Raw genomic sequence first — 24166 nt, forward strand, 5'->3', positions numbered from 1 at the left:
GTCTCACTCTGCTGCCCAGGCTGGAGTGCAATGGCACAGTCTCAGCTCACTGCAACCTCCACCTCTCAGGTTCAAGCAATTCTCCTGCCTCAGCCTCCCAAGTAGCTGGGATTACAAGCATGCACCACCGCACACAGCTAATTTTTTTTTTCTTGTTTTTGTTTTTTTTTTGTTTCGAGATGGAATTTCGCTTCTGTCGCCCAGGCTGGAGTGCAATGGCATGATCTCGGCTTACTGCAACCTCCGCCTCCTGTTTCAAGCGATTCTCCTGCCTCTGCCTCCCGAGTAGCTGGGATTATAGGCATGTACCACCACACCTGGCTAATTTTGTATTTTTAGTAGAGACAGGGTTTCTCCATGTTGGTCAGGCTGGTCTTGAACTCCTGACCGCAGATGATCCGTTCACCTCGGCCTCCCAAAGTTTCGGGATGACAGGCATGAGCCACTGTGCCCAGCCTTATTTTTATTTTTTTTCTTGACTCGAAGTTTTACTCTGTCACCCAGGCTGGAGTGCAATGGCACTATCTCAGTTCACTGCAACCTGCACCTCCCAGGTTCAAGTGATTCTCCTGTCTCAGCTTCCGGAGTAGCTGAGATTACAGGCACCTGCCACTATGCCTGGCAGTAGAGATGGGGTTTCACCATGTTGGCCAGGCTGGTCTCAAACTCCTGACCTCAAGTGATCCACCCACCTCTGTCTTCCAAAGTGCTGAGAGTACAGGCGTGAGCCACCAGGCCCAGCTAATTTTTTGCATTTTTAGTAGAGACAGGGTTTCCCCATGTTGGCCTGGCTGGTCTCGAACTCCTGACCTCAAGTGACTGCCCGCCTCAGCCTCCCATAGTGCTGGGATTACAGGTGTGGCCAACCAAGCCCGGCCATGGTTGACTTTTGAGGCCTCAACATTCTTAGTTGGGGAGGAGGTGGAGCTGTCCTGTGCATGGTAGGATATATAGCAGCATTCCTGAGCTCCATCCAACTAGATGCTGCTAGTCGTGACAACTAAAGATGTCTCCACACGTTGCTAAGAGTCCCCTCGACGTAGATCACCTTGGTTAGTTGAGACTCACTGGTACAGAGTAACTGGACACAGGATTTTCCAGGTATTTGTGAGGGACTCTCTGCTTAGGTGGGGACTACAGGTCTCTCCCACTTCTGTCCCCCAGGGTGAGGAAGTGGAGCAGCAGTCAGCCTGCAGATTTGGCACACATGGGGCGGTCAAGAGAAAACCCCTGTGTGATGGGTGAGTGTCTATCAGAACGGCCGCAGCTCAGGGATTGCTCTGCCACTCACCGCCTAAGAGATCTTAGGCAGGTGCAGAAACCTCTTGGAGCCTCAGTTTCTTTTTTTCTTTCGGTTTTTTTTTTTTTTGAGATGGAGTTTTACTCTTGTTGCCCAGGCTGGAGTGTAATGGCGTGATCTCGGCTTACTGCAACCTCCACCTCCCAAGTTCAAGCGATTCTCTGGACTCAGCCTCCCAAGTAGCTGGGATTACAGACATGCGCCACCACGCCTGTCTAATTTTGTATTTTTAGTAGAGATGGGGTTTCTCTATGTTGGTCAGGCTGGTCTGGAACTCCTGACCTCAGGTGATTCACCCACCTCGGGCTCCCAAAGTGCTGGGATTACGGGCGTGAGCCACTGCACCTGGTGAAGTCTCAATTTCTTGCTTTGGAAAATGAGGACAATCACTGTGACTTAAAACACACAGGGACCTTGTGGGTGCTTAAAATGTGTGTTTACGAGGCTGAGCGTGGTGGCTCACGCTTGTGAGCTCAGCACTTTGGGAGGCTGAGGCCAGTGGATCACTTGCCGTACAGTGGTTGGCCACACCTGTAATCTCAGCAGTCACTTGAGGTTAGGAGTTCGAGACCAGCCTGGCCAACATGATGAAACCCTGTCTCCACTAAAAACACAAAATTAGCTGGACATGGTGGCATGCACCTGTAATCCCAGGTACTCGAGAGGCTAAGGTAGGAGAATCGATTGAACCCGAGAGGCAGAGGTTGCAGTGAGCCAAGATCATGCTACCGCCCTCCACCCTGGACAATAGAGCGAGATTCTGTCTCAAAAACTCAACACACACACAAACACACATACATACAGAGTAAGGGTAGGACAAGGTGGCTTAGGTCTGTAATCCCAGCACTTTGGGAGGCCACGGTGGGTGGATCATTTGAGGTCAGGAGTTCAAGACCAGCCTGGCCAACATGGTGGAACCTCGTCTCTACTTAAAAAAAAAAAAAAAAAGTACAAAAATAAGTCAGGGGTGGTGACACGCACCTGGAATCCCAGCTACTTGGGAGGCTGAGGAAGGAGAATCACTTGAACCCAGGAGGTGGAGGTTGCAGTGAGCCAAGATCATGCCACTGCACTCCAGCCTGGACAACAGAGTGAGACTGTCTCAAAAACCCAAAAACCAAAAAAATAGAGTAAGGGATATAGGGAGTATAAGGATGGAGATGGATACTACAATTTTAAATAGTCAGGAAAGGTTCCACTGCGGAAAAAGAAAATATATTTGAAGGAAATGAGTGAGGGATGAAAGTGGATAACTGGAGGGATAAGCAGGCGGAACGAAGAGTCAGTGCAAAGGCTCTGGGGTCAGAACAGGAATTTAAACTTCCCTCAACCAAAAAAATGAGTGAGTAGCTGGGCGAGGTATTGCGCGCCTGTGGTTCTAGCTACTTGGGAGGTTGAAGCAGGAGGATTCCTTGAGCCCAGGAAGTCAAGGCTGCAGTGTGCCATGATCGCACCATTGTATTCTGGCCTGGGCCACAGAGTGAGACCCTGTTTCAAATTTAAAACCAAAAAAAAAAAAAAAAAAAAAAGGAAGAAGAAAAAGACGAGTGTAGCTGAAGCAACGGGAATGAGGGGAGAGTCAGAGAGACCTTGGGGCTCAGATTGTGAGGGTTTTTCAGCTACTGTGAGCACTTTGGAGCCGGGAACTGTGAGATGGTTGGAAATTCCTAGAAAAGAGCCTATTCAAGGGTGTGGTAAGTACAGTCTCCCAAAAGTCTAGATGCAGTTTTAAGTACTTATAGTCCGGGAGGTCAGCATGCCACCAACTTACAAAAGACATCATTTGAAAGTTTAGGGTGAGGGGAGGGAACATAGAGTAAACCACCATGGCACACGTATGCCTGCGTAACAAAGCTACACGTTCTAAACATGTATCGTGGGTTTTTTTAGAATAAAAAAAAAGAATGTTTAATAAGCTTAGTTTCTCTAACACTTATATAAGTGTCATACCATACATAGTTTTGTGAATTTTGTTTTATTTGCTTTTTTGAGACAGAGTCTCACTCTGTCGCCCAGGCTGGAATGCAATGATGCAGTCTTGGCTCACTGCAACCTCCCTCTCCCGGGTTCAAGTGATCCTCCTGCCTCAGCTTCTTAAGTAGCTGGATTACAGGCACCTGCCACCATGCCTGGCTGATTTTTGTATTTTTAGTATAGATGAGACAAGGTTTTAACATGTTAGCCAGGCTGGTCTTGAACTCCTGACCCTGTGACCTGCCCACCTCAGCCTCCCAAAGTACTGGGATTACAGGTGTGAGCCACCTCGCCCAGCTACTTTTGTCTATTTTGAATACTCTGTCTCTCTCTATATATATATCTATATTAATTATATATTTTATAGAGATATATCTGTGGAGAGATATGTATAGATATATTATCACAAAAGTTAAATTATTATCTCTTATATTAAATGTAATTATATAATATATGGCGACATTATACATTTAATAACATAATTTAAATACATAATATATATTTATATAATATATATCTGTATAAATATATAGATATCTATACATAGTTATAGATAGATATAAATAGGTTTTTTTGAGATAGGATCCCACTCTGTCATCCAGGTTGGAGTGCAGTGGTGCAATCACTGCAGCCTCAGGTTCAAGTGATCCTCTCACCTCAGCCTCCCAAGTAGCTGAGACCACAGGTACAGGCCACCATGCCCAGCTAATTTTCTAACTTTTTCTAGAGACAAGATCTTGTTATGTTGCCCAGGTTGCTCTGGAATCCCTAGCCTCAAGCGATCCTCTCACCTTGGTCTCTCAAAATGCTGAGATTACAGGCATCAGCCACCATACCCAGCCTTTTTTTTTTTTTTTTTTTAAATTTAATTGCATTGGGTCACTGCTTGCCATCTTTCAGTCAGAGGGGCAAAAACAAAGAATTCAAATTTAAAATGTCTTATTCAGAATTCATACGGTCAGGCAAGGTGGCTTACAACTGTGATCCCAGCAGTTTGGGAGGCCAAGGAGGGAGGATTGCTTGAGACTAGGAATTCCAGACCAGTGAGATCCCATCTCTATAAAATAAAATAAAAATTTTAGAAAAGAATTTACAAAACTATAGAGATGTCAATGTTTTCCAACCAGGTGTAAGCACATGGCATTTCTACTGTGGAGACTGTTAAAATTCAAAACTCCACCCCGCTAGGCTGGGATATCCCATTATTGGAATGAGTGGATGGATCAGGTGGGTGGTGGCCCATGAAGCCCCCACCCCTGCCCATTCAGCAGTCTTCTCTGTATATTCCCATTGACCCCTCTTGTATGACCTCCAGGAGCCTCCACCATGCCCGTATCTGCCTTGCCCCGATCGGGCAGTGAGCCCATGTTGCTGAAGGCCCCTGCTTCCCTGGGAACTATTGCCAACAGTCTCAGGGGTTCCGATGGGCAGCTTCAAGCCAAGGCACCAATGAAGCCCCCCCGGACACCCTCCCTCGAACTGCCTGATGTCCCTGAACGCCCCCCAACGTACTGCGAGCTGGTGCTCCGAGTGCCCAGTGTCCAGGGAACATCCCTGAGCCAAAGCTGCCGAGAGCCAGAGGCGCCATGGTGGGAGGCAGAGGAGGACGAGGAGGAAGAGAACAGATGCTTTACAAGACCACAGGCTGAGATTGCCTTCTGCCCCCCTGATGCCCCCTCCTGCCTGCTGGGCCCCCAGAATCGGCCCCTGGAACCCCAAGTCCTGCATACTCTCCGTGGCCTGTTCCTGAAGCACCATCCTGGGAGCACTGCCCTTCACCTGTTATTGGTAGACTGCCAGGTGGGTCACTTGCCAGAATGCTCCTCCCCAGGCCCAGGGCAAGAACCCAACCACACCTACATGATCACTCTTCACCTGACCTCCCCATTCCTTTCTGCAGGCCACAGGCCTCCTGGGAGTGACCAGGGATCAGCGGGGCAACATGGGGGTCTCATCTGGCCTAGAGCTGCTCACTCTTCCCCATGGACATCGCTTGAGGTTGGAACTGCTGGAGAGGTGAGCCAGCCGCTTAGAATCTTCGTTGGGGGAGGCCAATTCCTCCCACTTTCCAGGGTCTCCAAACAGCTCCCCATTGATGGCTCCCCAGGGAAGAAGGAAGATGCGCAATCCCACCTCCTGTCCCCCTTCACCCCTGCATTACAAACCGCCCCACTGCCCCCAGACCCTTCCCCTCCACCTCTGCAGGCATGAAACACTGGCGCTGGCCGGGGCGCTGGCGGTGCTGGGCTGCTCTGGGCCGCTGGAGGAGCGCGCAGCCGCACTGAGGGGCCTGGTAGAGCTGGCGCTGGCGCTGCGGCCAGGGGCGGCGGGGGACCTGCCCGGGCTGGCTGCGGTCATGGGCGCCCTGCTCATGCCCCAGGTGCGTGGGGAGCAGGGACTGCAGGAAGGTGGAGTGCGGGTGACTGGGAAGACGGGAGAGTAGGCATGCGCAGGTCTCATCTCCCAGGTGTCCCGGTTGGAGCACACGTGGCGCCACCTTCGAAGGAGACACACGGAGGCTGCGCTGGCCTTTGAGCAGGAACTGAAGCCGCTGATGCGGGCCCTGGATGAGGGCGCTGGTGAGTGAAGGTCTGGGGCATGGCATCCTCCGGGTCCCAGACCAAATTTAACAGGAATCTTAATCTAGGCACCCCCGTGCACTTTTCTCTAGATCCCGCCCTTCACACGAGACTTAGCCCTAGGCTCCTCCCCCTCACCATAGACCCCGCCCTCCACACGAGACTTGGTCCCAGACTCCTCCCCCTCACCATAGACCCCGCCCTCCACTCGAGACTTGTTACTAGACCCCGCCCTCCATTCAAGGCCTGTGGTAGTGGCCCCTCCCCAGAGACCCCGCTGCCGCTCAGCCCTAAGCCCCGCGCCTGCATGTATCCTAGGTTCCATCTCCGCCCTAAGCCCCACCTACAGCCCCAAACCCAGATCAGACTCTACGCCTCCGCAGGACCCTGCGACCCCGGCGAGGTCGCGCTGCCGCACGTGTCACCCGTGGTGCGCCTGCTGGAGGGCGGCGAGGAAGTCGCGGGGCCGCTGGAGGAGAGCGGTGAGCGGCTGCTGCGCACCCTGCACGGGGCACGTCAGATGGCCGGGCTCGCACCCAAATTCCGCAAGGTGGCGGCCCAGCGCCTGCGAGGTGAGCGTCCCGTCTGCTCTGGACTGCAGACTTCAGAGCACCCCGCAAGCTCTAACTGGACCCCCCCAACCCAACCTGTCCCAGGATGGGAGCCTCTCGCCACTCCTCCCAGAGCCCCACCCAAACTGGGGCGGCTCCACCCCGGGAAGGTTCTCCCCCCAAGCAAACGCTGCATCCAGCGGTATTGATAGAACAGGGCCCTCCACCTCAAAACGGGCTGTCCTGCCACGCGCCACCTCCGCTGGTCCCCACTCCCCCTTCCCACCTAGGGCGACCCCGCCCCCAGGGATCTCGATCCCCAAGTACGCCCTGCTCCCTCCAAAACGACTCCTCCCTCCTATCCTAGGGTAGCCCAGCCGACGAGATCTCCCACCTCCCCCGGCACCCTGGGATCCCGTGCCTGGGGGAGCCCACCTCCAGGCACAGCCCCTAATGCGGGACCCCCAGGATCTGGCACCTGGAACAGGCCATCCCCTTGCACACTGGTAGAGTCCCTCAGGCACGCCCCACCCCCATTTCTGCAGAGACCTGGGAGCCCACTCCCTTCTGACCCCGCCCAGTCATCCCACAGGTGGGGCAAGATCCTCCCGGGCCCCGGTTGGGTCAAAGTCCTCAGGGGAAAGGCAGATACGAGATGGGGGTGGCGGGATTGAGAGGGACGTGGCGGGCGTCTGCAACCGCCCCCAGCCCACCTGATTTTGCTTCCAGGATTCCGGCCTAACCCAGAGCTGAGCGAGGCCCTGACTACCGGCTTCCTGCGGAGGCTGCTCTGGGGTAGCCGGGGCGCGGGAGCTCCGCGCGCTGAACGCTTTGAGAAGTTTCAGCGCGTCCTTGGCGTCCTGTCGCTGCGCCTGGAGCCTGACCGTTGAGAACGCTGACTCCCTTCCTCACACCCGGGCCCCCCAGTTTTTGCGAACCCCAGAAGAGACCAAGGCAGTCGTCCCAGGCTCCTCACGTCCTCAGGTGGAAACCTGCCCTGCGCCTCGCAGAAGAGGTGGGGAGCACAGTGAAGGTCACCTGGGTGATAGTGCACATGTGACCTGCAGATCTGGCATCCGAGGCCAGAGTTCAACTATGACTCCACCTCTTAAAACCTGTGATTTCTAGCAGATCAGTTGACCTCTCTGTGTCTGCCTTTAACTTAAAATCGTGGCCTGTAATGTCATCACTTTGGGAGGCCAGGGGAATGATGGCTTGAGGCCAGGAGTTCAAGGGCGGCCAGGGCAACATGGCGAGACCTCAGCTCTACAAAAACTTAAAAATAAAAAAAACTTTTTAAAAATGTAAAAGTTGGTACTGTGTACTTTATTTTTTTGAGACGGTGTCTCTCTTTGTTGCGCCCAGGCTGGAGTGCAGTGGTGCGATCTTGACTCACCACAACCTCCATCTCCCAGGTTCAAGCGAATCTCCTGCCTCACCCTCCTGAGTAGCTGGGACTACAGGTACCTGCCACCACGCCCAGTTAATTTTTTATATTTTTGGTAGAGACAGGGTTTCACCATGTTAGGATGGTCTTGATCTCCTGACCTCATGATCCGTTCACCTTGGCTCCCCAAAGTGCTGGGATTACAGATGAGTGCCACCGTGCCCAGCCAAGACGGTGTACTTTCTAAGAATTGTGGCAGGAATGAGACCATGGGAGGAGAATGCCTGGCACACCGTAGGTGCTCAATAAATGCTACCCATTCTCAGAAGCTGCAGTGCATTCAGAAGGGATGAAACTTGGTGTGCTGGCTGGGTGCAGTGGCTCACGCCCATAATCCCAGCACTTTGGGAGGCCAAGGCGGATGGATCACTTGAGGTTAGGAGTTCAAGACCAGCCTGGCCAACATGGCAAAACCCTGCCTCTACAGAAAATACAAAAACAATTAGCTGGGCGTGATGGTGTGCGCCTGTAATCCCAGCTACTTGGGAGGATGAGGCAGAACTGCTTGAACCCAGGAGGTGGAGTCTGCAGTGAGCCAATATCACGCCACTGCACTCCAGCCTGGGCAACTGGGTGAGACTGTCTCAAAAAGAAAAAGAAACTTGGTATCCTTCTCTCTACCTGAGTCACAAGCAGGCACCCACTGACAATGACATAAAGCCAACTTCCAGAAAGGGGCAGGGTTGACCCAAGGTATGCCCAAGAGCACCTGCCCTTTCTTGTTCCCTGTGTGTGTGGCCTGTAAGAAACGTGGCGTTAAGATACTTCCACTCCCAGTATTTAAATCTTCTAATCAGGCACTGACTCCAGGAACTTTACATAATTAATTTTTTTTCCATTTTTGTATAAAACAAAATAGCCAGAGCCGAGCAGCAGGAAGAAAAGATGTAAAACATGAGTATGTACATCAATGGTGGGACGATGGTGGAAGAAGGCACAGCGGGTCCATCTGGAGTAACAGGTGGGATTAGGTGGGGGGGTGGAGGGGGCAGCAGGTTACACAGGTTTCAGCTGAAGCCACGGGGTCAGAAATAAAGTGCATAGGTCCTGGGGCACCCCCGTGGCCCAGAAGCAGCAGCCGACAGCCCCCCTCTTCCCGCCTCCGGCAGGGTTCAATTGAGCGTGACTCGGAGGTAGGAGGTAGGAACGTAGCCCTCGCCTCCCTCTTTCCGTCTGACCCGGGTCCAGCCATCCCCTTTGTCTTCTTCCATAAGACTGAGGTCTTCACCCTCAGCCATGGAGATGGTGCCTTCGCTGGACCCTGTCATGGGGGTGGGGGTAGGCTTAGATCTGCTTTAGGCAAATTTATTTATTTTTTATTTTTGAGATCAAGTCTCGCTCTGTCACCCAGGCTGGAGTGCAATGGCACGATCTCAGCTCCCTGCAACCTCCGCCTCCCAGGTTCAAGAGATTCTCCTGCCTCAGCCTCCTGAGGTAGCTAGGATCACAGGCATGCGCCACCATGCCCGGCTAATTTTTGTATTTTTAGTAGAGATGGGGTTTCACCGTGTTCGCCAGGCTGGTCTGGAACTCTTGACCTCAAGTGATCTGCCTGTCTCAGCCTCCCAAAGTACTGGGATTACGGGCCTGAGCCACGGCGCCTGGCCCTGCTTTAGATGGATTTAAACTGAACCTAGGCAGAGATACCCCACAAGCCCACTCTGGCCGTCCTCACCTTCAAAATGGTAGATGGCCACACAGTGACCTATGGGGGATGTGGCTTCCTCCTCGAAATCTTCATCAAACTCCGTGTAAATGGGGGTGTCCTGGCTCTCTTCTGAGGGAGGCTCTTCAGAGCTGTTTGGGGAGAATTTGGCTGATAAAGATGTGCCCTCCTGGGTCCCTGGGAACACACCCACTCTGGCGTCACCCCCCACCTCTCCTTGGCGTCCTGTGATCCGCTGTTGCTGCTGCTGTTGTCTGGTGGGGCGCTAGTTGGGGGGTCAGGAGGCCGGGCATGCCGGCTGAGGCTGTCTCCGCGGTTGCTAAGGACTCGACTTTCAGCTTCTGCCAGCCACGCCTGGGAAGAGAGGACCGCCAAGATCGGTTCCAGGACAGAGCTCCCGGGTCAGCCCACTCTGGCCCCTAAGGATCCCTGAGATCACTCAGGCACCGCCAAGGCTGTGATGGAAAACAGCTGGAGACCCCCCCGGCTCCAAACACTTCCCCTGTCCCCGACCCCCACCCCACCCTGCAGTGACTCAGCCAGGCCCGCTGGCCCCCACCCCTCCCCAGGGTCTTTTCTGACCTCATACTTCTGCACTTCCAATTTCAGCCGTTCAATGTTGCTCAGGGTTTCGGTGATCTGGGGCTCCAAGCTGGCAGGGTCCCCCATCTGGGGTGTCTTCTCATAGACATCCTTCATTTTCTTCAGGGCTTCCCTACAACAATGGAGACAGGCAGACAGGAAAACACAACTCCCGGTGAGTTTTTTGTTGTTGCTGCTGTTGTTTTGTTTTGTTTAAGTCTGGGTCTCGCTCTGACTCTTTCCCCAGGCTGGTGTGCAGTGGTGCAACCATAGCTCACTGCAACCTTGACCTCCCAGGCTCAAGCAATCCTCCTGTCTCAGCCTCCTGAGTAGCTGGGACTACAGGCTCACATCACCACACTCGCCTGATTTTTCTTTCTCTCTTTTTTTTTGAGACGGGGTCTCACTCTGTCACCCAGGCTGGAGTACAGTGGCATAATCTTGGTCACTGCAACCTCTGCCTCCTGGGTTCAAGAGATCCTCCTGCCTCAACCTCCCCAGTAGCTGGGACTACAGGGGCATACCACCAGGCCCAGCTAATTTTTGTATTTTTAGTAGAGATGGGATTTCACCATGTTGGCCAGGCTGGTCTTGAACTCCTGATCTCGTGATCTGCCCGCCTTGGCCTCCCAAAGTGCTGGGATTACAGGCGTGAGCCACTGCACCCGGCCAATTTGCCTGATTTTTCAAAAATTTTTGGTAAAGATGGGATCTGGCTATGTTGCCCAGGCTGGTCTCAAACTTCTGAGCTCAAGCGATCCTCCTGCCTCAGCCTCCCAAAGTGCTGGGATTGGAGGCATGAGCCAGGGGAGGGGCTCTATGTGATTTAACAAGCGAAAAAACAGGGGTTTTGCATCAAGGAGCAAATAGCAAGGCAGGACAGCGATTAAGGCTAGTGCCCAACTGCCTGGGTTCGAATCTTAGTGTATTTCCTAGTTCTGTGAGCTTGGCTTAAATCAACTAAACCCCTGCTGCTGTTTGCTTATCTTGGAAATGGAGATGATGATCCAAATATCTCATGTGGTCATTGTGAGGATTAATACAATGCCTGATGCTTAGTAAATCCTCACTATTACTCATATACATACTGAGTACCTATTGCATACCAGTACTATTCCAAACATCAGAAATAAAACACTGGGCTGGCCATGATGGCTCACATCTATAATCCCAGAATTATTTTGTAGGCTGAGGCAGAAAGATCACTTGAGGCCAGGAGTTCAGGACCAGCCTGGACAACAGAGCGAGACCTTGTCTCTAGTAAAAAATTAAAACAAGGCCAGGCACGGTGGCTCACGCCTGTAATCCCAGCACTTTGGGAGGCTGAGGCAGGTGGATCACAAGGTCAAGAGATCGAGACCATCCTGGTCAACATGGTGAAACCCATCTCTACTAAAAATGGAAAAATTAGCTGGGCATGGCGGCGTGCGCCTGTAGTCCCAGCTACTCAGGAGGCTGAGGCAGAAGAATTGCTTGAACCCAGGAGGCGGAGGTTGCAGTGAGCTGAGATCGCACCATTGCACTCCAGCCCGGGTAACAAAAGCGAAACTCCATCTCAAAAAAAAAAAAAAATTTTAAAACAATTTTTAAAAAATTGGGGGGGAGGGGGATGGGGAAAAAATAAAGAAAGAAAGATAAATCTGGCTGGGCGAGGTAGCTCATGCCTGTAATCCCAGCACTTTGGGAGGCCAAGGTGGGCGGATCATGAGGTTACAAGTTCAAGACCAGCCTGGCCAATATGGTGAAACCCCATCTCTACTGAAAATATAAAAATTAGCTGGGCATGGTGGCACATGCCTATAGTCCCAGCTACTTGGGAGGCTGAGGCAGGAAAATTGCTTGAACCTGGGAGGCAGAAATTGCAGTGAGCCAAGATCACGCCACTGCATTCCAGCCTGGCCCACAGAGCGAGACTCTGTCTCAAAAAGAAAAAAAAATAGAAAGATAAATGTAACACTAAGCAAGACAGTCAGGATCTTAACTCTGCATAATATCTCTCAGGAAAACTTGAGAATTCAAATAAATCCATCTACAGTGTTTAGAATAGTGCCTAGAATACAGTAAGAGATTAATAAATACTGTTTTCATTATCATTAGTCTATCATCTCTGTCTCCTCTGTGTCCATATATACAGGTAATCACAACTATAATAGATGTTTGGAAAAGACCAGACCTAAGCTCAACTTACTTCCAGTTATTTATTTATTTTTTCTTGAGACACAGTCTCACTCTGTTGCCCAGGCTGGAGAGCAGTGGTGCAGTCTCAGCTCACCGCAACCTCTGCCTCCTGGGTTCTAGCGATTCTTGTGCCTCAGCTGCCCGAGTAGCTGGGATTACGTCACCACGCCTGGCTAATTTTTGTATTTTTAGTAGAGTCGGGATTTCCATATGTTGCCCAGGCTGGTCTCGAACTCCTGGCCTCAAGCCATTCACCTGCCTCGGCCTCCCAAAGTGCTGGGATTACAGGCGTAAGCCGCTGCGCCCAGCCAACTTCATTCCAGTTCTAACACCTGACCCATTTTACAGGTGAAGAAAAGGAATTAAAAGGTGAAACAAGCTGCCCAAGTTCTCGGAGATGAAGCTGGAAATCAAGTCCAGTTTGTTTTGACTCTAGAACATGCACCCTTAACCCCTCCACCATAGACACCCAGGAACTAGAGAGTTCTGAACGGAACTTTACACCAATAAAAGCTATTCTGTCCAAGAGGTTACATGCAAATGGCAAAATACCATTTGGCTGCCTGTTAGCAAATGGCAAATGTCATTCCTATTATGTAACAGGACTGGGAAGAAGATTTTGTTGCTTGGAAAGAGTAAACATTTTTTTTAATCTGGCAGATTTTTTTACTGTTAATATTTTATGTGTTTGAACTGTTAAACAGATAACCATATGCTGCTTTTTCTTTCTTTTAGCCAATTGATGTGGTGATCTAGATGGATAGATTTTTTGATATTGAACCATCTTTGCATTATTGGGATAACACCCAACCAATGATGGGATTTTTTTTTTTTTTTTTTAGTTTTTAAAAAATTTGTTGTTGTTGTTGTTGTTGTTTTGAGACAGAGTTTCACTCTTGTTGCCCAGGCTGGAATGCAATGGCTCGACCTCGGCTCACTGCAACCACTGCCTCTTGGGTTCAAGCAATTCTCCTGCCTCAGCCTCCTAAGTAACTGGGATTATAGGTGCATGCCACAATGCCCTGCTAATTTTTGTATTTTTAGCAGAGACAGGGTTTTACCATGTTGGCCAGGCTTGTCTCAAACACCTGATCTCGGGTGATCCGCCTGCCTCAACCTCCCAAAGTGATGTATTATTTTTTGAACACTGGATTTGCTTGGCTAGGCTTTTGCAAAGGATTTGCTTGGCTAGGATCATAAATAAAGTAAAATGAGCCCTCAATTTTCTCTTCTTGAATTCTTGGCCACTGATTTGGGAATCAGGATTCTTCAGCCTAAAGAGGCTGACAGGTTTCACTCTTTTTCTGTTTGCTGGAAGGACTTGTGTAAGACAAGAAGTAACTGTTTCTTTTTTTCTTTTTGAGTAAGGTCTCACTCTGGCAGTCAGGCTAAAGTGCAGGTGGTGCAATCACAGCCACCTGCAGTCTCAACTTCCCAGGCACAAGCCATCCTCCCACCTCAGCCTCCCAAGTAGCTGGGACTACAGGCACAAACCACCACACCCAGCTAATTTTTTTTTATTTTTTGTAGAAATGAGTCTCACTCTGTTGCCCAGACAGGGCTCAAACTCCTAGGCTCAGGTGATCCTCCTGCCCTGACCTCCCAAAATACCAGGATTGCAGGCATGAGCCACTGCACCTGGTCAAGAAGTAACTGTCTCTTGTAAGTGTGGTAGGAATCACCTGTAAAACCATCAGGGTCTTGGGATTGATGGGGAGATCTCTGAATACCATTTAGATGTCATTCATTTGCAGACCAGGGCAGTGGCTCATGCCTATAATTCCAGCATTATGGGAGGCCAAGGCAGGCAGATCACCTGAGGTCAGGAGTTCGAGACCAGCCTGGACAACATGGGGAACGCCAACCTCTACTAAAATATAAAAAGTAGCTGGGCATGGTAGTGCACGCCTGTGGTCCTAGGTACTTGGGAGGCCGAGGCACAAGAATCGCTTAAACCTGGGAAGTGGGGGCTGCAGTGGGCCCAGATTGCGCCACTGCACTCCAGCCTGGGTGACAAAGCAAGACCCTGTCTTAAAATAAAATAAAAATGGCCGGTGCGGGGGATCACTTTGAGAGGCTGAGGCGAGTGAATCACGAGGTCAGGAGTTTGAGTCCGGCCTGGCCAACATGACGAAACCCTGTCTCTACTAAAAATACAAAACCTTAGCCAGACATGGTGGCATGCAACTGTGATCCCAGCAACTCAGAGGCTGAGGCAGGACAACTGCTTGAACCTGGGAGGTGGAGGTTGCAGCGAGCTGAGATTGCGCCACTGCACTCTGGCCTGGGCAACAGAGCAAGGCTCCATCTCAAAAAATAATAAAATATAATAAAAATGAAATAAATAATAAATAAATGGAATTCATTTACTATTTTATCATGTTCCTTGCCTGCCCTCCCCACCCCACCACCGTACCTCTGGTCAACCTCCTTCTGAAGCTCACGATTGCGTTCTTCCAACTGCTGTTGAAGCCGTTTTCGCTGCTGCTCTGGGGGCAAGTGGCTAAAATCCTCAGTCACCACTGTCTGCAAGGTGGGTATGGGGTTGAACTGGGGATCAAGGAGTCTAGGCTGCCAGACTCTGCACACATCTGAGCTATTTCACTTCCTTCCCCAGCCACGGTTCTTGGCAGCGAGGCCATGCACAGAGCAAAGCGGGTCTGGGTTGGGCAACCAGGGAAAAGGGGCCCAGCCAGCGGCAGGAAGCGAGCCCAGGGTCCCGCCACCCGCCGCTGGGCAGGCTAGGGCCACCACCTCCTCCTGCCCCGAGGCCTCACTTACCCCACGGCTGCCTCGAAGGCTGCGGAAGGATGCTAGCCTCGGTTTGACCGACTTACTGATCTCGCTCAGTATGGTCAAGGGGTCACGGCCGGAGCGGGGGGACGGGGGTCCATTAGGCAATGCCAAGGGTACGGGGCCCCCCAGGGGGGAGAGGGGTGGGGGGCGAGGCTACCGGCAGGGGGCGGGGAGGGGGATAGGTTGAAGGGGTGGGCGGGGGTAGGAAGATGCAGAGAATGAGGACGAATGGACGGAGGGATGGACGCATGGATGGACGGATGGACGCAACAAAGAAAAAAAGGAAAAACAAAATGGAGAAAGAAAAAAATGGTAAGAAAACCACAACTCAGGATGTGCAACCACACAGAGAAAAACGCATGCAAGAGCGACATAAAAAAATCTGGAAGGTGGCGGGGAGGAGGTTGAACTGTAAGCCGGAAAGCCAGAACACTCAGGCCCCCGGGTATCTCCTAGGTCTCTAGAAGGTGATGTCCGGGGGGCAAGCATGGGTCCAGGAGGCAGGGGGGCACGTGTCTCTCTGTCCATTTAGCTTTCGGGGCTGACAGTCTAGAAGACGCATGCAGGAATCACGGTCTCAGACAGGTATGGGGCCACAGAGGCCACAAGCTGAGAGGGGAGTGGGAAGTAGGAAGATGAGAGGGGTTGCGGCATCGGGGGGTTAAGCCCGGAGATCACAGGTGTATGTCGAGGAGAGGTGTGAAAGTTTAAGTCGAGAGGGCCCCGAAGTGTAAATCAAAGGTATAAACCAAGGGTGCCAAGGTCTGTGAAAATCCAAACAGCCAGGACAACAGGACGTGCAGGGTGGTTCCCAGAATCCCACCAGCAGGATGGAGAGAGGAACTCGAGGAGTCCCCAGGGATGATGTCACCAGCCCTCAGGCCAGCCCTCAATTCCACCAGCAGGTCTTCTCCCAGCATCCCGAGAAGCAGCAAACAGACAGATGCCACAGACCTCCCACCCCGCCCCCCCCTTCGCCTCGGGGGACTCCCAGGCCAATCGGCCCGCCCGCCTTCCTTCCCTCCAGCCCGGGCCGGCAGCCAAGAGGAAAATTCCTGCCCGGGACTCAGCGTTCAGGCGGCTGGGGCTGACTCAGTAGGGGCCCCACTGTCCCCACCTCACTGTCCTTCTCCCCCAGCATTCCAAGGGTCCCGGCCCCCACCTTGTTCTTCTTCCCAAAAGGCCAGCGCTTGGCACGGCTGCGGCCCGGGCCCCGGAGCTCAGGCCGTCCTTCCGAGGGGGTGCCCAGGCTGCTGTCCGAGGGTGCCCGGTTCATGGGCTGGCTGAAGTCCTCGAATTCCACGTCACCCGGGCGGGCAAAACCTGACTTGTGCAGCTCTATAAGGACTTGGGAGTCCTGGGGGAGGGGCAGAGGGGATGTGCAGTCAAGCACCTTGCTTATGGGGACCTCCTTCTGCCCACCCCGCGGCCCTCTGTTTCCAGAACAGGCACCCACGTTCTTGGGATCCACAGCATGTGCCGCCACCTTCATGCCCTCCAAACACTTGGCGATGATGGGCACCACCTCCAGCTCGGCCTCTGACAGGAGCCCGTACCCGGCACCCAGGTGGACAGCCCTGCGTTCGTCCATGTCCTGGAGCTTCTGTAGGGACGGGGCAAGCGGGGCTCAGGGGTGCTAACAGAGGTTCTAGAAGCACAGTGAGTCACTCTGCAACGATGATCGCGCTCCACGCTGGCCTCAACCCCAAGCCAGTCTGGAGGGGAAGACAGAGTCGGGAAGAGGGACTCCAGCCCAGTGTGGCTGGGGAGAGACACAGTGCCAGGGGGATAGCAGAGGGGGACGCCTGCCTAGGGGGTCGGCAGAGGCTTCTCCAAGGAGACAAGAGGGCAGGGTTTAAAGAAAAAGCGGAACCAGCCCTGATATTCCCAGGGCCAGGGACCGGACAGAGTGGAGCACTAGATTAAAACCAAGAGAGGGCTGGGAGCGGTGGCTGACGCCTGTAATCCTAGCACTTTGGGAGGCCGAGGTGGGTGGATCACCTGAGGTCAGGAGTTCAAGACCAGCCTGGCCATCATGGTGAAACCCCATCTTTACAAAAAAAAAAAAAAAAAAGAAAGAAAGAAAAGAAAAGAAAACCAACAGGGGAACTTTGGCCGGGCATGGTGGCTCACGCCTGTAATCCCAGCACTTTGGGAGGCCGAGGCGGGCGGATCACGGGGTCAGGAGTTTGAGACCAGGCTGGCCAATATGGTGAAACCCCGTCTCTACTAAAAATACAAAATTTAGCCAGGTGTGGTGCCGTGCGCCTATAGCCCCAGCTACTCGGGAGGCTGGGGCAGAAGAATCGCTTGAACCCAGGAGGCAGAGGTTGCAGTGAGCTGAGATCGCACCACTGCACTCCAGCCTGGGTGACAGAGCAAGACTCCATCTCAAAAATTAAAAAAATAAGAGGAGAAATTTGAGACCTTTCAGAAGGGTTGTTAGAGGTAGAGCTTAGAAGAATAAGTAGGAATTTCAAAAAGAAGGAAAGGTCGTTTGAGCCCAGGGGTTCCAGGCTGCAGTGAGCTGTGATCTTGCCACTGCCTGGGTGACAGAGCTGGGCCCCATCTCCCTATAGAAGTAAATAAACAAACAAGTAAAAGGCATGCCCAGCAAGAAGAAAATCTGGACTAAAAGCACAGCATCTGACTGTTTTTATAGGTTTCTGATTCATTTTCCATCTAGGGACTGGGACATTGCAGCTGGGGTTTTGACGAATGTGTAAGAGTTGGTTAACATTGGGGGCTTTCGGGAAGGTAGGTCTGAGAACTGGGAGCACTCACATCAAATATCTGGGGCATCTGTGAAAAATAGAAGTTGGCTTGGTCTCGGTTGAAGCGTTGTAGTTGAGCTGCATATTCGTTTTTGCTTTCTTCTGCCATATGACTCCGGAGGTGGGCTTGCTGCTTGGCCTGGGGAATGTGGAGGTGGAGGATACTGCTAGGTTCTGGTCACATCCCACCCGGATTCCCCCAAGTCTGTCCCAGACCCTGCCTCCCCGCCACACACACCTTCTCCACATCAGCCTTGGTGGCGTTGATATCCTGGTCTAGCCGCTCAGCAGTCTGGGCTGCCTTCTCTGCCTCTCGGCAGTCCCGCTCAAATTTACGCTTACTCTGTGTAGGGGACAGAACCAGAGTGAAGGAGCCACCATCCCAAAGACAGCGGGGTGGAAAGCCAGCTTTCAGGGATTGTTGGGATGTCACCTGTAAGTAGGGGACAAGGGCATAATGGAAGCCTATGAGGGAAGGAGGGGCTAGGACCGACAAAGAGGGCAGCTGCCTGACTCCACCATCCGCAACCCTCCCCCCTGCCTCCAGGCCAGTCGCTGCCGCCTCTGCACACTCACATTCTCCAGCTGTTTGAAGCCGTTTTCCAGCTGCTGCTGGGCCCTGCGTCCTTCTTGGAAGTGCTACAGAAAGAAGAGCGATAAGGCTCAGCAGGGTTCCAGGAGGAGCCCTTTGCAAGACCTGGAGAGGGGGTTCCTCACCATCTTCCTCTCCTGTTTCATCTCTTGCGAGTACTTGGTCAGCTCTAGACACACACGGACACTGAGGTTCTCGGCCACCAGCTCCCGCTGGCCAGCAAAGTCATTCACCTCCTGGAGAATCTGTACAAAGGACTGCTGCTGGCTGAATCTAGGGTAGGATGAGAATGGCGGAACAGGGAGTCAGACCCCCCCCAGTAGGCTGATGCCCCAGGACACACCTCCAGATGGAAAAGGGTTAAGCCCCAAGAATTTCTTGCTCTGTCGCCCAAGCTGGAGTGCAGTGGCCTTGGCTCAGTGCAGCCTCTGCCTCACGGGTTCAAGCTATTCTCCTGCCTCAACCTCCTTAGTAGCTGAGATTACAGGGACGCACCACCACGCTTAGATAACTTTTGTATTTTTAGTAGAGGCAGAGTTTCACCATGTTGGTCAGGCTGGTCTTGAACTCCTGACCTCGTGATCCACCTGCCTCAGCATCTCAAAGTGGGATTACAGTCGTGAGCCACCGCGCCCAGCCTAGCCTCGAGAATCTCATCCTTGAAGAGATGACAAATTCTGGTCCATTTTCCTTAACCCCAGCCTTTGAGTAGAATGCATTTTATTCTTGTTGTTAGAGGTGAAGACCCTAGCATTTTTTTTTTTTTGAGACAGGGCTTGCTCTGTCACCCCGGCTGCAGTGCAGTGGCAAGACCCTGTCTCATTGCAGCCTCAAAACTCCTGGGCTCAAGTGATCCTCCCACTTCAGCCTCCCAAACAGCTGGGACCACAGGCACAAGCCACCACACCTGGCTAATTTTTTTAATTTGAAATGAGGTCTCATTACAAATTCCACTCACCCCTGAACTCCACCACTGCCCGCCTCGGCCTCCCAGAGTGCTGGGATTACAGGTGTGAGCCACCGCACTGGACCTTGAATGTATTTTGGAACTCAGAATTTTCCAGTTTTTAAAGATGGTGTACAAGGCTTATATCATCTTTTATGCATCATCTCTATGGGGTTGGGGATAGCTTTCTGTAATCAAACACCCTATCTGTTTTTCTTTTTTAAAACAATGAGAGGGATTAACATTCACATTAAGTGGGATAAAAATCAAAACTATAATTAATAGCCTGGCTGACATGGTGAAACCCCATCTCTACTAAAAATACAAAAATTAACTGGGCATGGTGGCAGGCGCCTGTAATCCCAGCTACTAGGGAGGCTGAGGTAGGAGAATCACTTGAACCTGGGAGGCAGAGGTTGCGGTGAGCTGAGATGGCACCACTGCACTCTAGCCTGGGCAACAGAGTGAGACTCTGTCTTTAAAAAATAAATAAATAAATTGGCCAGGTGCGGTGGCTCACACCTGTAATCGCAGCACCTTGGGAAGCCGAGACAGGTGGATCACAAGGTCAGGAGATGGAGACCATCCTGGCCAACATGGTGAAACTCCGTCTCTACTAAAATACGAAAAAGAAAGAAAAGAAAAAGCCCGGCATGATGGTGCACGCCTGTAGTTCCAGCTACTCGAGAGGCTGAGGCAGGGGAACTGCTTGAACCCGGGGAGGCAGAGGTTGCAGGGAGCTGAGATGGCGCCACTGCATGCCAGTCTGGCAACAGAGCAAGACTCCGTGCCCCCCACCCCCCAAAAATTAATTCAGGTCAGAGATTGCCGCCCAATAAGTAACCAACACAACTTGATTTCCAGAGTTTTTTTGGATTTTGGAACTGGGGACTCAAAGTAAAGTCAAATGCTCCTTACGACATTTATTTTAATACGGACTGCACACTGTTTTAACACATTCACTCAGCTCGTGTTCATGCAAGCCCTACAAAGCTGGAGCAATCATCATCATCCCATTTCACAGATGAGGAAAACAGAGGCACAAAACAAAAAAGTCATCTGCCTGAAGTGACTAGTTTGGTAACTGTTGGGGCCTCAGTATTTAATAATTAAGGAAAACAGAGGCAGAGAACCTGAGTCACAAGCCCAAGGCAATTCATCTACATAGTAGTGGACTCAGGATTTCAACCAGATAATCCTGCATCTAACATCCAAGCTCTCACCTCTAGAGAGGAAGTGAGATGAGCCGTGGGTGTCCCAGCCGAGCGAGGGGAAAGGAGACCCACGCTCCGTCCTCCCCCACCAAATCTAGCCCTGCAGCCCCTCTCCAACCTTACTTGGACTCAGGATCATCCTTGGCAGGTCTCTTGGGCAGATATTTTTTCACCAGGCTCCTAAGGGGAGACAGAGGGAGGAGGGCTGAGCCCACAGCCCTCCCATCCTACCCCTCGCCCCAGTCGCGCCCCCGTAGCGTCCACTCCAGGGTCTCACCGCAGTTGCTTGGCGTAAGCTTGTTCCACCTCGGTGCGTTCTTTCACGAACTTTACGTATCTGTCCAACAGGTCCAGACCCCACTGCGTGTGGCGCTCGAGCACCTCGAATTGATCCTGGCAGGGGGCATGGTGGGGGAGGAGGGGAGAGGGGGAGGAGGTGAGAGGAGGAGGAGGGAGGGGAGAGGGGCGGGGGTCAAGATCTTGGGACCCCACAGCCCGCCGACCAGACTCCCAGGGAGCCCCAAGGCTCTGCGCTCCTAGGAGGAGTGGCTTCCCGGCGCCGCCCAGGCGTGGCGCGGGGGGAGGCAGGAAACTGGCGGGAACCCCCTCGCCTTCCCGGGAAGGGCCGGAGAACAGCGCCCAGGCCCCAGCCACCCCGGCCGGGAAATAGGGGTCTCCTACTTACGACCGCCAAGAGGGGCGTGGAAGGGAGCAGGGCCACTCCCCCAGCTCAGGCTCCCCTAATCCCCCCGGATTCCGGAAAATCCGGCCGGCCCAGCTTGAGTCCAGGCCAGAGGGGAAGGGTTCCTCGCAGACTGAGGGCCCCTGAGTGGCCAGGGGGCAGGCACCAGGTTCTCTGAATCTCCCTGCCTCCCGTGATCCCCCAGTGGGTGACTCAATTTTTCCCACTGACCCCACTACACCTCCAAAAGAAATCGCAGAGTTAGAGGAGGGGACGGCAGTCTGGTTACCCCCGCGGCACTAAGAACTCAGGGATTCCACCGCCTCCAGGAATGGGAGGGGTCAGAGGTCCGGCTAGGATAGGGGGAAATTTCTGGGGCTTCCAGGGCTGAGGATAGAGGCGACCAGTGGGCGGTCCCGCCCTGGGCCTGGGGTGAGCAGGGGGAAGCCAGGGAGTAGGGGTCAAGCCGAGCTTAGCATCCCCCTTCCCCTCCAGGAGCGTCCCCAGCCCCTAGGTGTTAATTAAAGGCGAGGAAAAGGGCGGAGAGGACTTCTAGGTCCCACGTGGGTGGGGATGAGGGTGACCAGAGGGTCCCCTCCCCCCTCCCTGCCGGACAGGAGGACTACGGGCAGGGACCCAGGGGCAGTAAGATAAGCCGCCTGCCCCGCCAGGGCGCCCAAAATAGGTGACCTCTCCCAGCCGCCCCGGCCTGGCCCCAGGATTCCTTCTGCCCTTCTGACTCGCAACCCTGTGCCTCAGTTTCCCCACGCCGGTCCGGGAAAGTCGCCTTTCGCCCCTGAACGTGCTGAGACTCTCAGATAAACTCCGAGAGAGGGCGAAGGGTGGAGGGCGGGGACCCACGGATCGGTGGAAGGGAAAGGCGCGGAGCCCCCCTCTAAGATATGCTGGGGACAAAAGCGGGGGTGCCTGGACCCCGGCAAGGGGGAACTTAGAGGCGGGACGATTGCACTTACCCACAGCTCAGTGCCCCAATCCATGCTGCTCCCGCCGCCGCCGCCGCCGCCGCCGCCGCCGCCACCACCGCGCCCGGTCCCCGCCGCCCGCCGCCCGCCGCCCGCCGCCCGCCGCCCTCCCCGGGGAGATTCTGCCGGGGGCGGTGCGCCTGGCCCCGCCCCACCCCACCCGGCCCCGCCTACCCCAGACTCTTCCACGCCCCTCTGCACGCGTGTCCACGCCCCCCCTGCACGCTCTGCCACGCCCCCGCCCGCGCGGAGCCCAAGCCCTGCGCTTCAGGGGCGGGGCCCCGAGAAGGCGGGGCCCAACGGACGCCCCCGCCCCCTTTTAAAGCAAAGGTGCCACTCGATGCCGCTGGACCGACCCCTTAAAGAACCCCCAACCATTTTTCCAAGTCCCCGAGACCCCTCTCGTCCTCCCATCTTCCTTCCCCGCTCCAAACGGTTCTTCCTATCTCCTTTTCCCCTTTCTCCGCAATTATTCCTTAAAGGGCCAAGACACGAAAACTCCAAATCCAAGAAGTCCTTCCTCAACCCCGTTGCAGGGGGATCTGAGGTCACCCCGTTCTTGCGAGCCGGCCCGGCTCCAGGCGTCTAGGTTCGTCCCACTAATGGTCTGGTCCCTCCGGCCACAGGGCGGATGAGGACTTCGATCCAGCCCGGGACGCGCCTCCGCCAAGGCCGGGTCCATTAGCTCCCTCACCGCATCCTGCCTTCCCTCCCCCAGAGACTCCGCTGGGAAACTGAGGACGGGCTGTCCTTGGAATGCGAGGCCCAGGCCCTTTCCCAGCTGCGGTCCAATTCGCGCCTGCATCTGCCCATTTTCCAGTCTCATCCATGGAGGTTGAATCTGGTTGAATTCTCAGTACTGCCCCTGGGATTCCGACTCCGCCCCTCCCCCAGACATCTGGGGCCCAGGGGAAGGGAAATTTGTCACCTCTCCCATAAAAGTCTGTTCACACCTTATAAATCCCTTTGAGGTGCTGGGATGAAAGAGGAGAGGAGGCACCGGGGATTCCCACCCCCGTTCTCTCCAGCCTTTGGCCCTTTCTCTGCAGCTACAGAGAAGGCGGGGCGTCTTGCAGGGGGGTCCTTGAGGATATGTTCCCCTTACACAGAGCACCCAGGATCCCAGGACAGAAAGATACGGGGGAACCCAGGAGGAGAGCTTTGGGACTGATAGTTCTGCTGGGACCTGGTCCCACCTGCTGGTGGCTTCTGAGCTAGAAAACGTCTGATCGCAGTTGGGCAATTGAATGCAGTGAGTTCAGTGGTTCGTCTGAAATGGGGGCTCAGCCTAGCAAAGTTCTGAGCTCAACTCTGGTCAGAGACTCAAACTGGAATTAGGGTTCAGCCCAGGTCAGCACTACGGTGGGGATTGGGTCTCAAACTGAGGTCGGAGGCTTAACCAGACAGATTAGCAATCGAGGGTTCAGGTCCAATCTGGAGTCAGGACTAGTCCAGATCGGTGGCCTAAACCAGAGATTAAGCCTCAGTATGTGGTGGGGGGACGGGGGGGGAGACGAGTGGGTGTCAGAGTTTCAGGCTGAAGCTGGGGCTCAACTGCAGGGAGGGAGTTCACCTGGGTTCAGCCCGAAGTCCAGTCTAGCCTGGAATCTGGCGGTGGGGCTCCAATTGCCTCACTCTGGAATAGGAGGCTTAGCCTAAGGCTGGGGTCTCAGCCTGGGGTCACAGGTCATCCTAGGGTCAAACTTTAACCTGAGGCCAGCTTTAGGCCTCTCTGTGGACCGGGAAGATTAGGAAAACAGGTCAGGCCTAAACAGATGCGTGTGTTTACTAAAAGCCTGAGCTCTGGCTGGGAGCCACTTCCCTAGGGCAAGAAGAGGAAGTCCGTCTTTGGGGTACTGGGAAATGTAGTTTATTTAATGCCTTGTTGCGCTTGTCTGCTTC

At 53.5% G+C, this 24166-nt stretch overlaps 2 protein-coding genes across 6 annotated transcripts in view; one reads left to right on the top strand and one right to left on the bottom strand.

The window, feature by feature from the left end:
* Positions 1 to 7714, top strand: part of SH2D3A (SH2 domain containing 3A) — a 14838-nt gene extending 7124 nt beyond the window's left edge. For 3 of the 4 annotated variants that reach the window (XM_017528277.2, XM_037738384.1, XM_037738387.1), the window contains 7 exons: positions 1165 to 1241; positions 4590 to 5074; positions 5175 to 5290; positions 5480 to 5654; positions 5742 to 5853; positions 6237 to 6425; positions 7134 to 7714. In XM_017528277.2, coding sequence (XP_017383766.1) covers positions 1165 to 1241; positions 4590 to 5074; positions 5175 to 5290; positions 5480 to 5654; positions 5742 to 5853; positions 6237 to 6425; positions 7134 to 7294 — 1315 coding nt within the window. In that variant the 3' untranslated portion in view covers positions 7295 to 7714. Of the gene's footprint in view, positions 1 to 1164; positions 1242 to 4589; positions 5075 to 5174; positions 5291 to 5479; positions 5655 to 5741; positions 5854 to 6219; positions 6426 to 7133 lie in introns of all 4 variants that reach the window. The other variant, XM_037738386.1, reaches the window with a different exon arrangement.
* Positions 7715 to 8659: 945 nt separating this feature from the next.
* On the bottom strand, positions 8660 to 22381 carry TRIP10 (thyroid hormone receptor interactor 10). 2 transcript variants are annotated; one of them, XM_017528275.2, is made up of 15 exons: positions 22256 to 22381; positions 20877 to 20992; positions 20723 to 20779; positions 18565 to 18712; positions 18424 to 18486; positions 18086 to 18190; positions 17858 to 17986; positions 16530 to 16676; positions 16236 to 16430; positions 15059 to 15226; positions 14694 to 14803; positions 10100 to 10232; positions 9729 to 9871; positions 9527 to 9648; positions 8660 to 9112 (listed from the first exon to the last, which is right to left on the bottom strand). In XM_017528275.2, the coding sequence occupies exons 1-15, from the start codon at positions 22277 to 22279 to the stop codon at positions 8964 to 8966; spliced, it is 1809 nt and encodes a 602-aa protein (XP_017383764.1). In that variant the 5' UTR covers positions 22280 to 22381; the 3' UTR covers positions 8660 to 8963. The 2 variants fall into 2 exon arrangements, with proteins under 2 accessions (XP_017383764.1, XP_017383765.1); XM_017528276.2 differs by lacking the exon at positions 15059 to 15226.
* Between the last annotated feature and the right edge of the window lie 1785 nt (positions 22382 to 24166).

This window comes from Cebus imitator, unplaced genomic scaffold (assembly GCF_001604975.1).
Source record: "Cebus imitator isolate Cc_AM_T3 unplaced genomic scaffold, Cebus_imitator-1.0 Scaffold53, whole genome shotgun sequence".
NCBI classification, from domain to species: Eukaryota; Metazoa; Chordata; class Mammalia; order Primates; family Cebidae; genus Cebus; species Cebus imitator.

Excerpts from the sequence above, each read along its gene's own strand:
- TRIP10 (XM_017528275.2), bottom strand. The coding sequence starts at position 22,279 with ATGGATTGGGGCACTGAGCTGTGG. Across the intron at positions 16,431-16,529 it reads ATGCTGTGGATCCCAAGAAC|GACTCCCAAGTCCTTATAGA; the intron begins GTGGGTGCCTGT and ends CCCCTCCCCCAG. Across the intron at positions 15,227-16,235 it reads CTTTTGGGAAGAAGAACAAG|CCTCGCCCCCCACCCCTCTC; the intron begins GTGGGGGCCGGG and ends CCCTGCCGGTAG.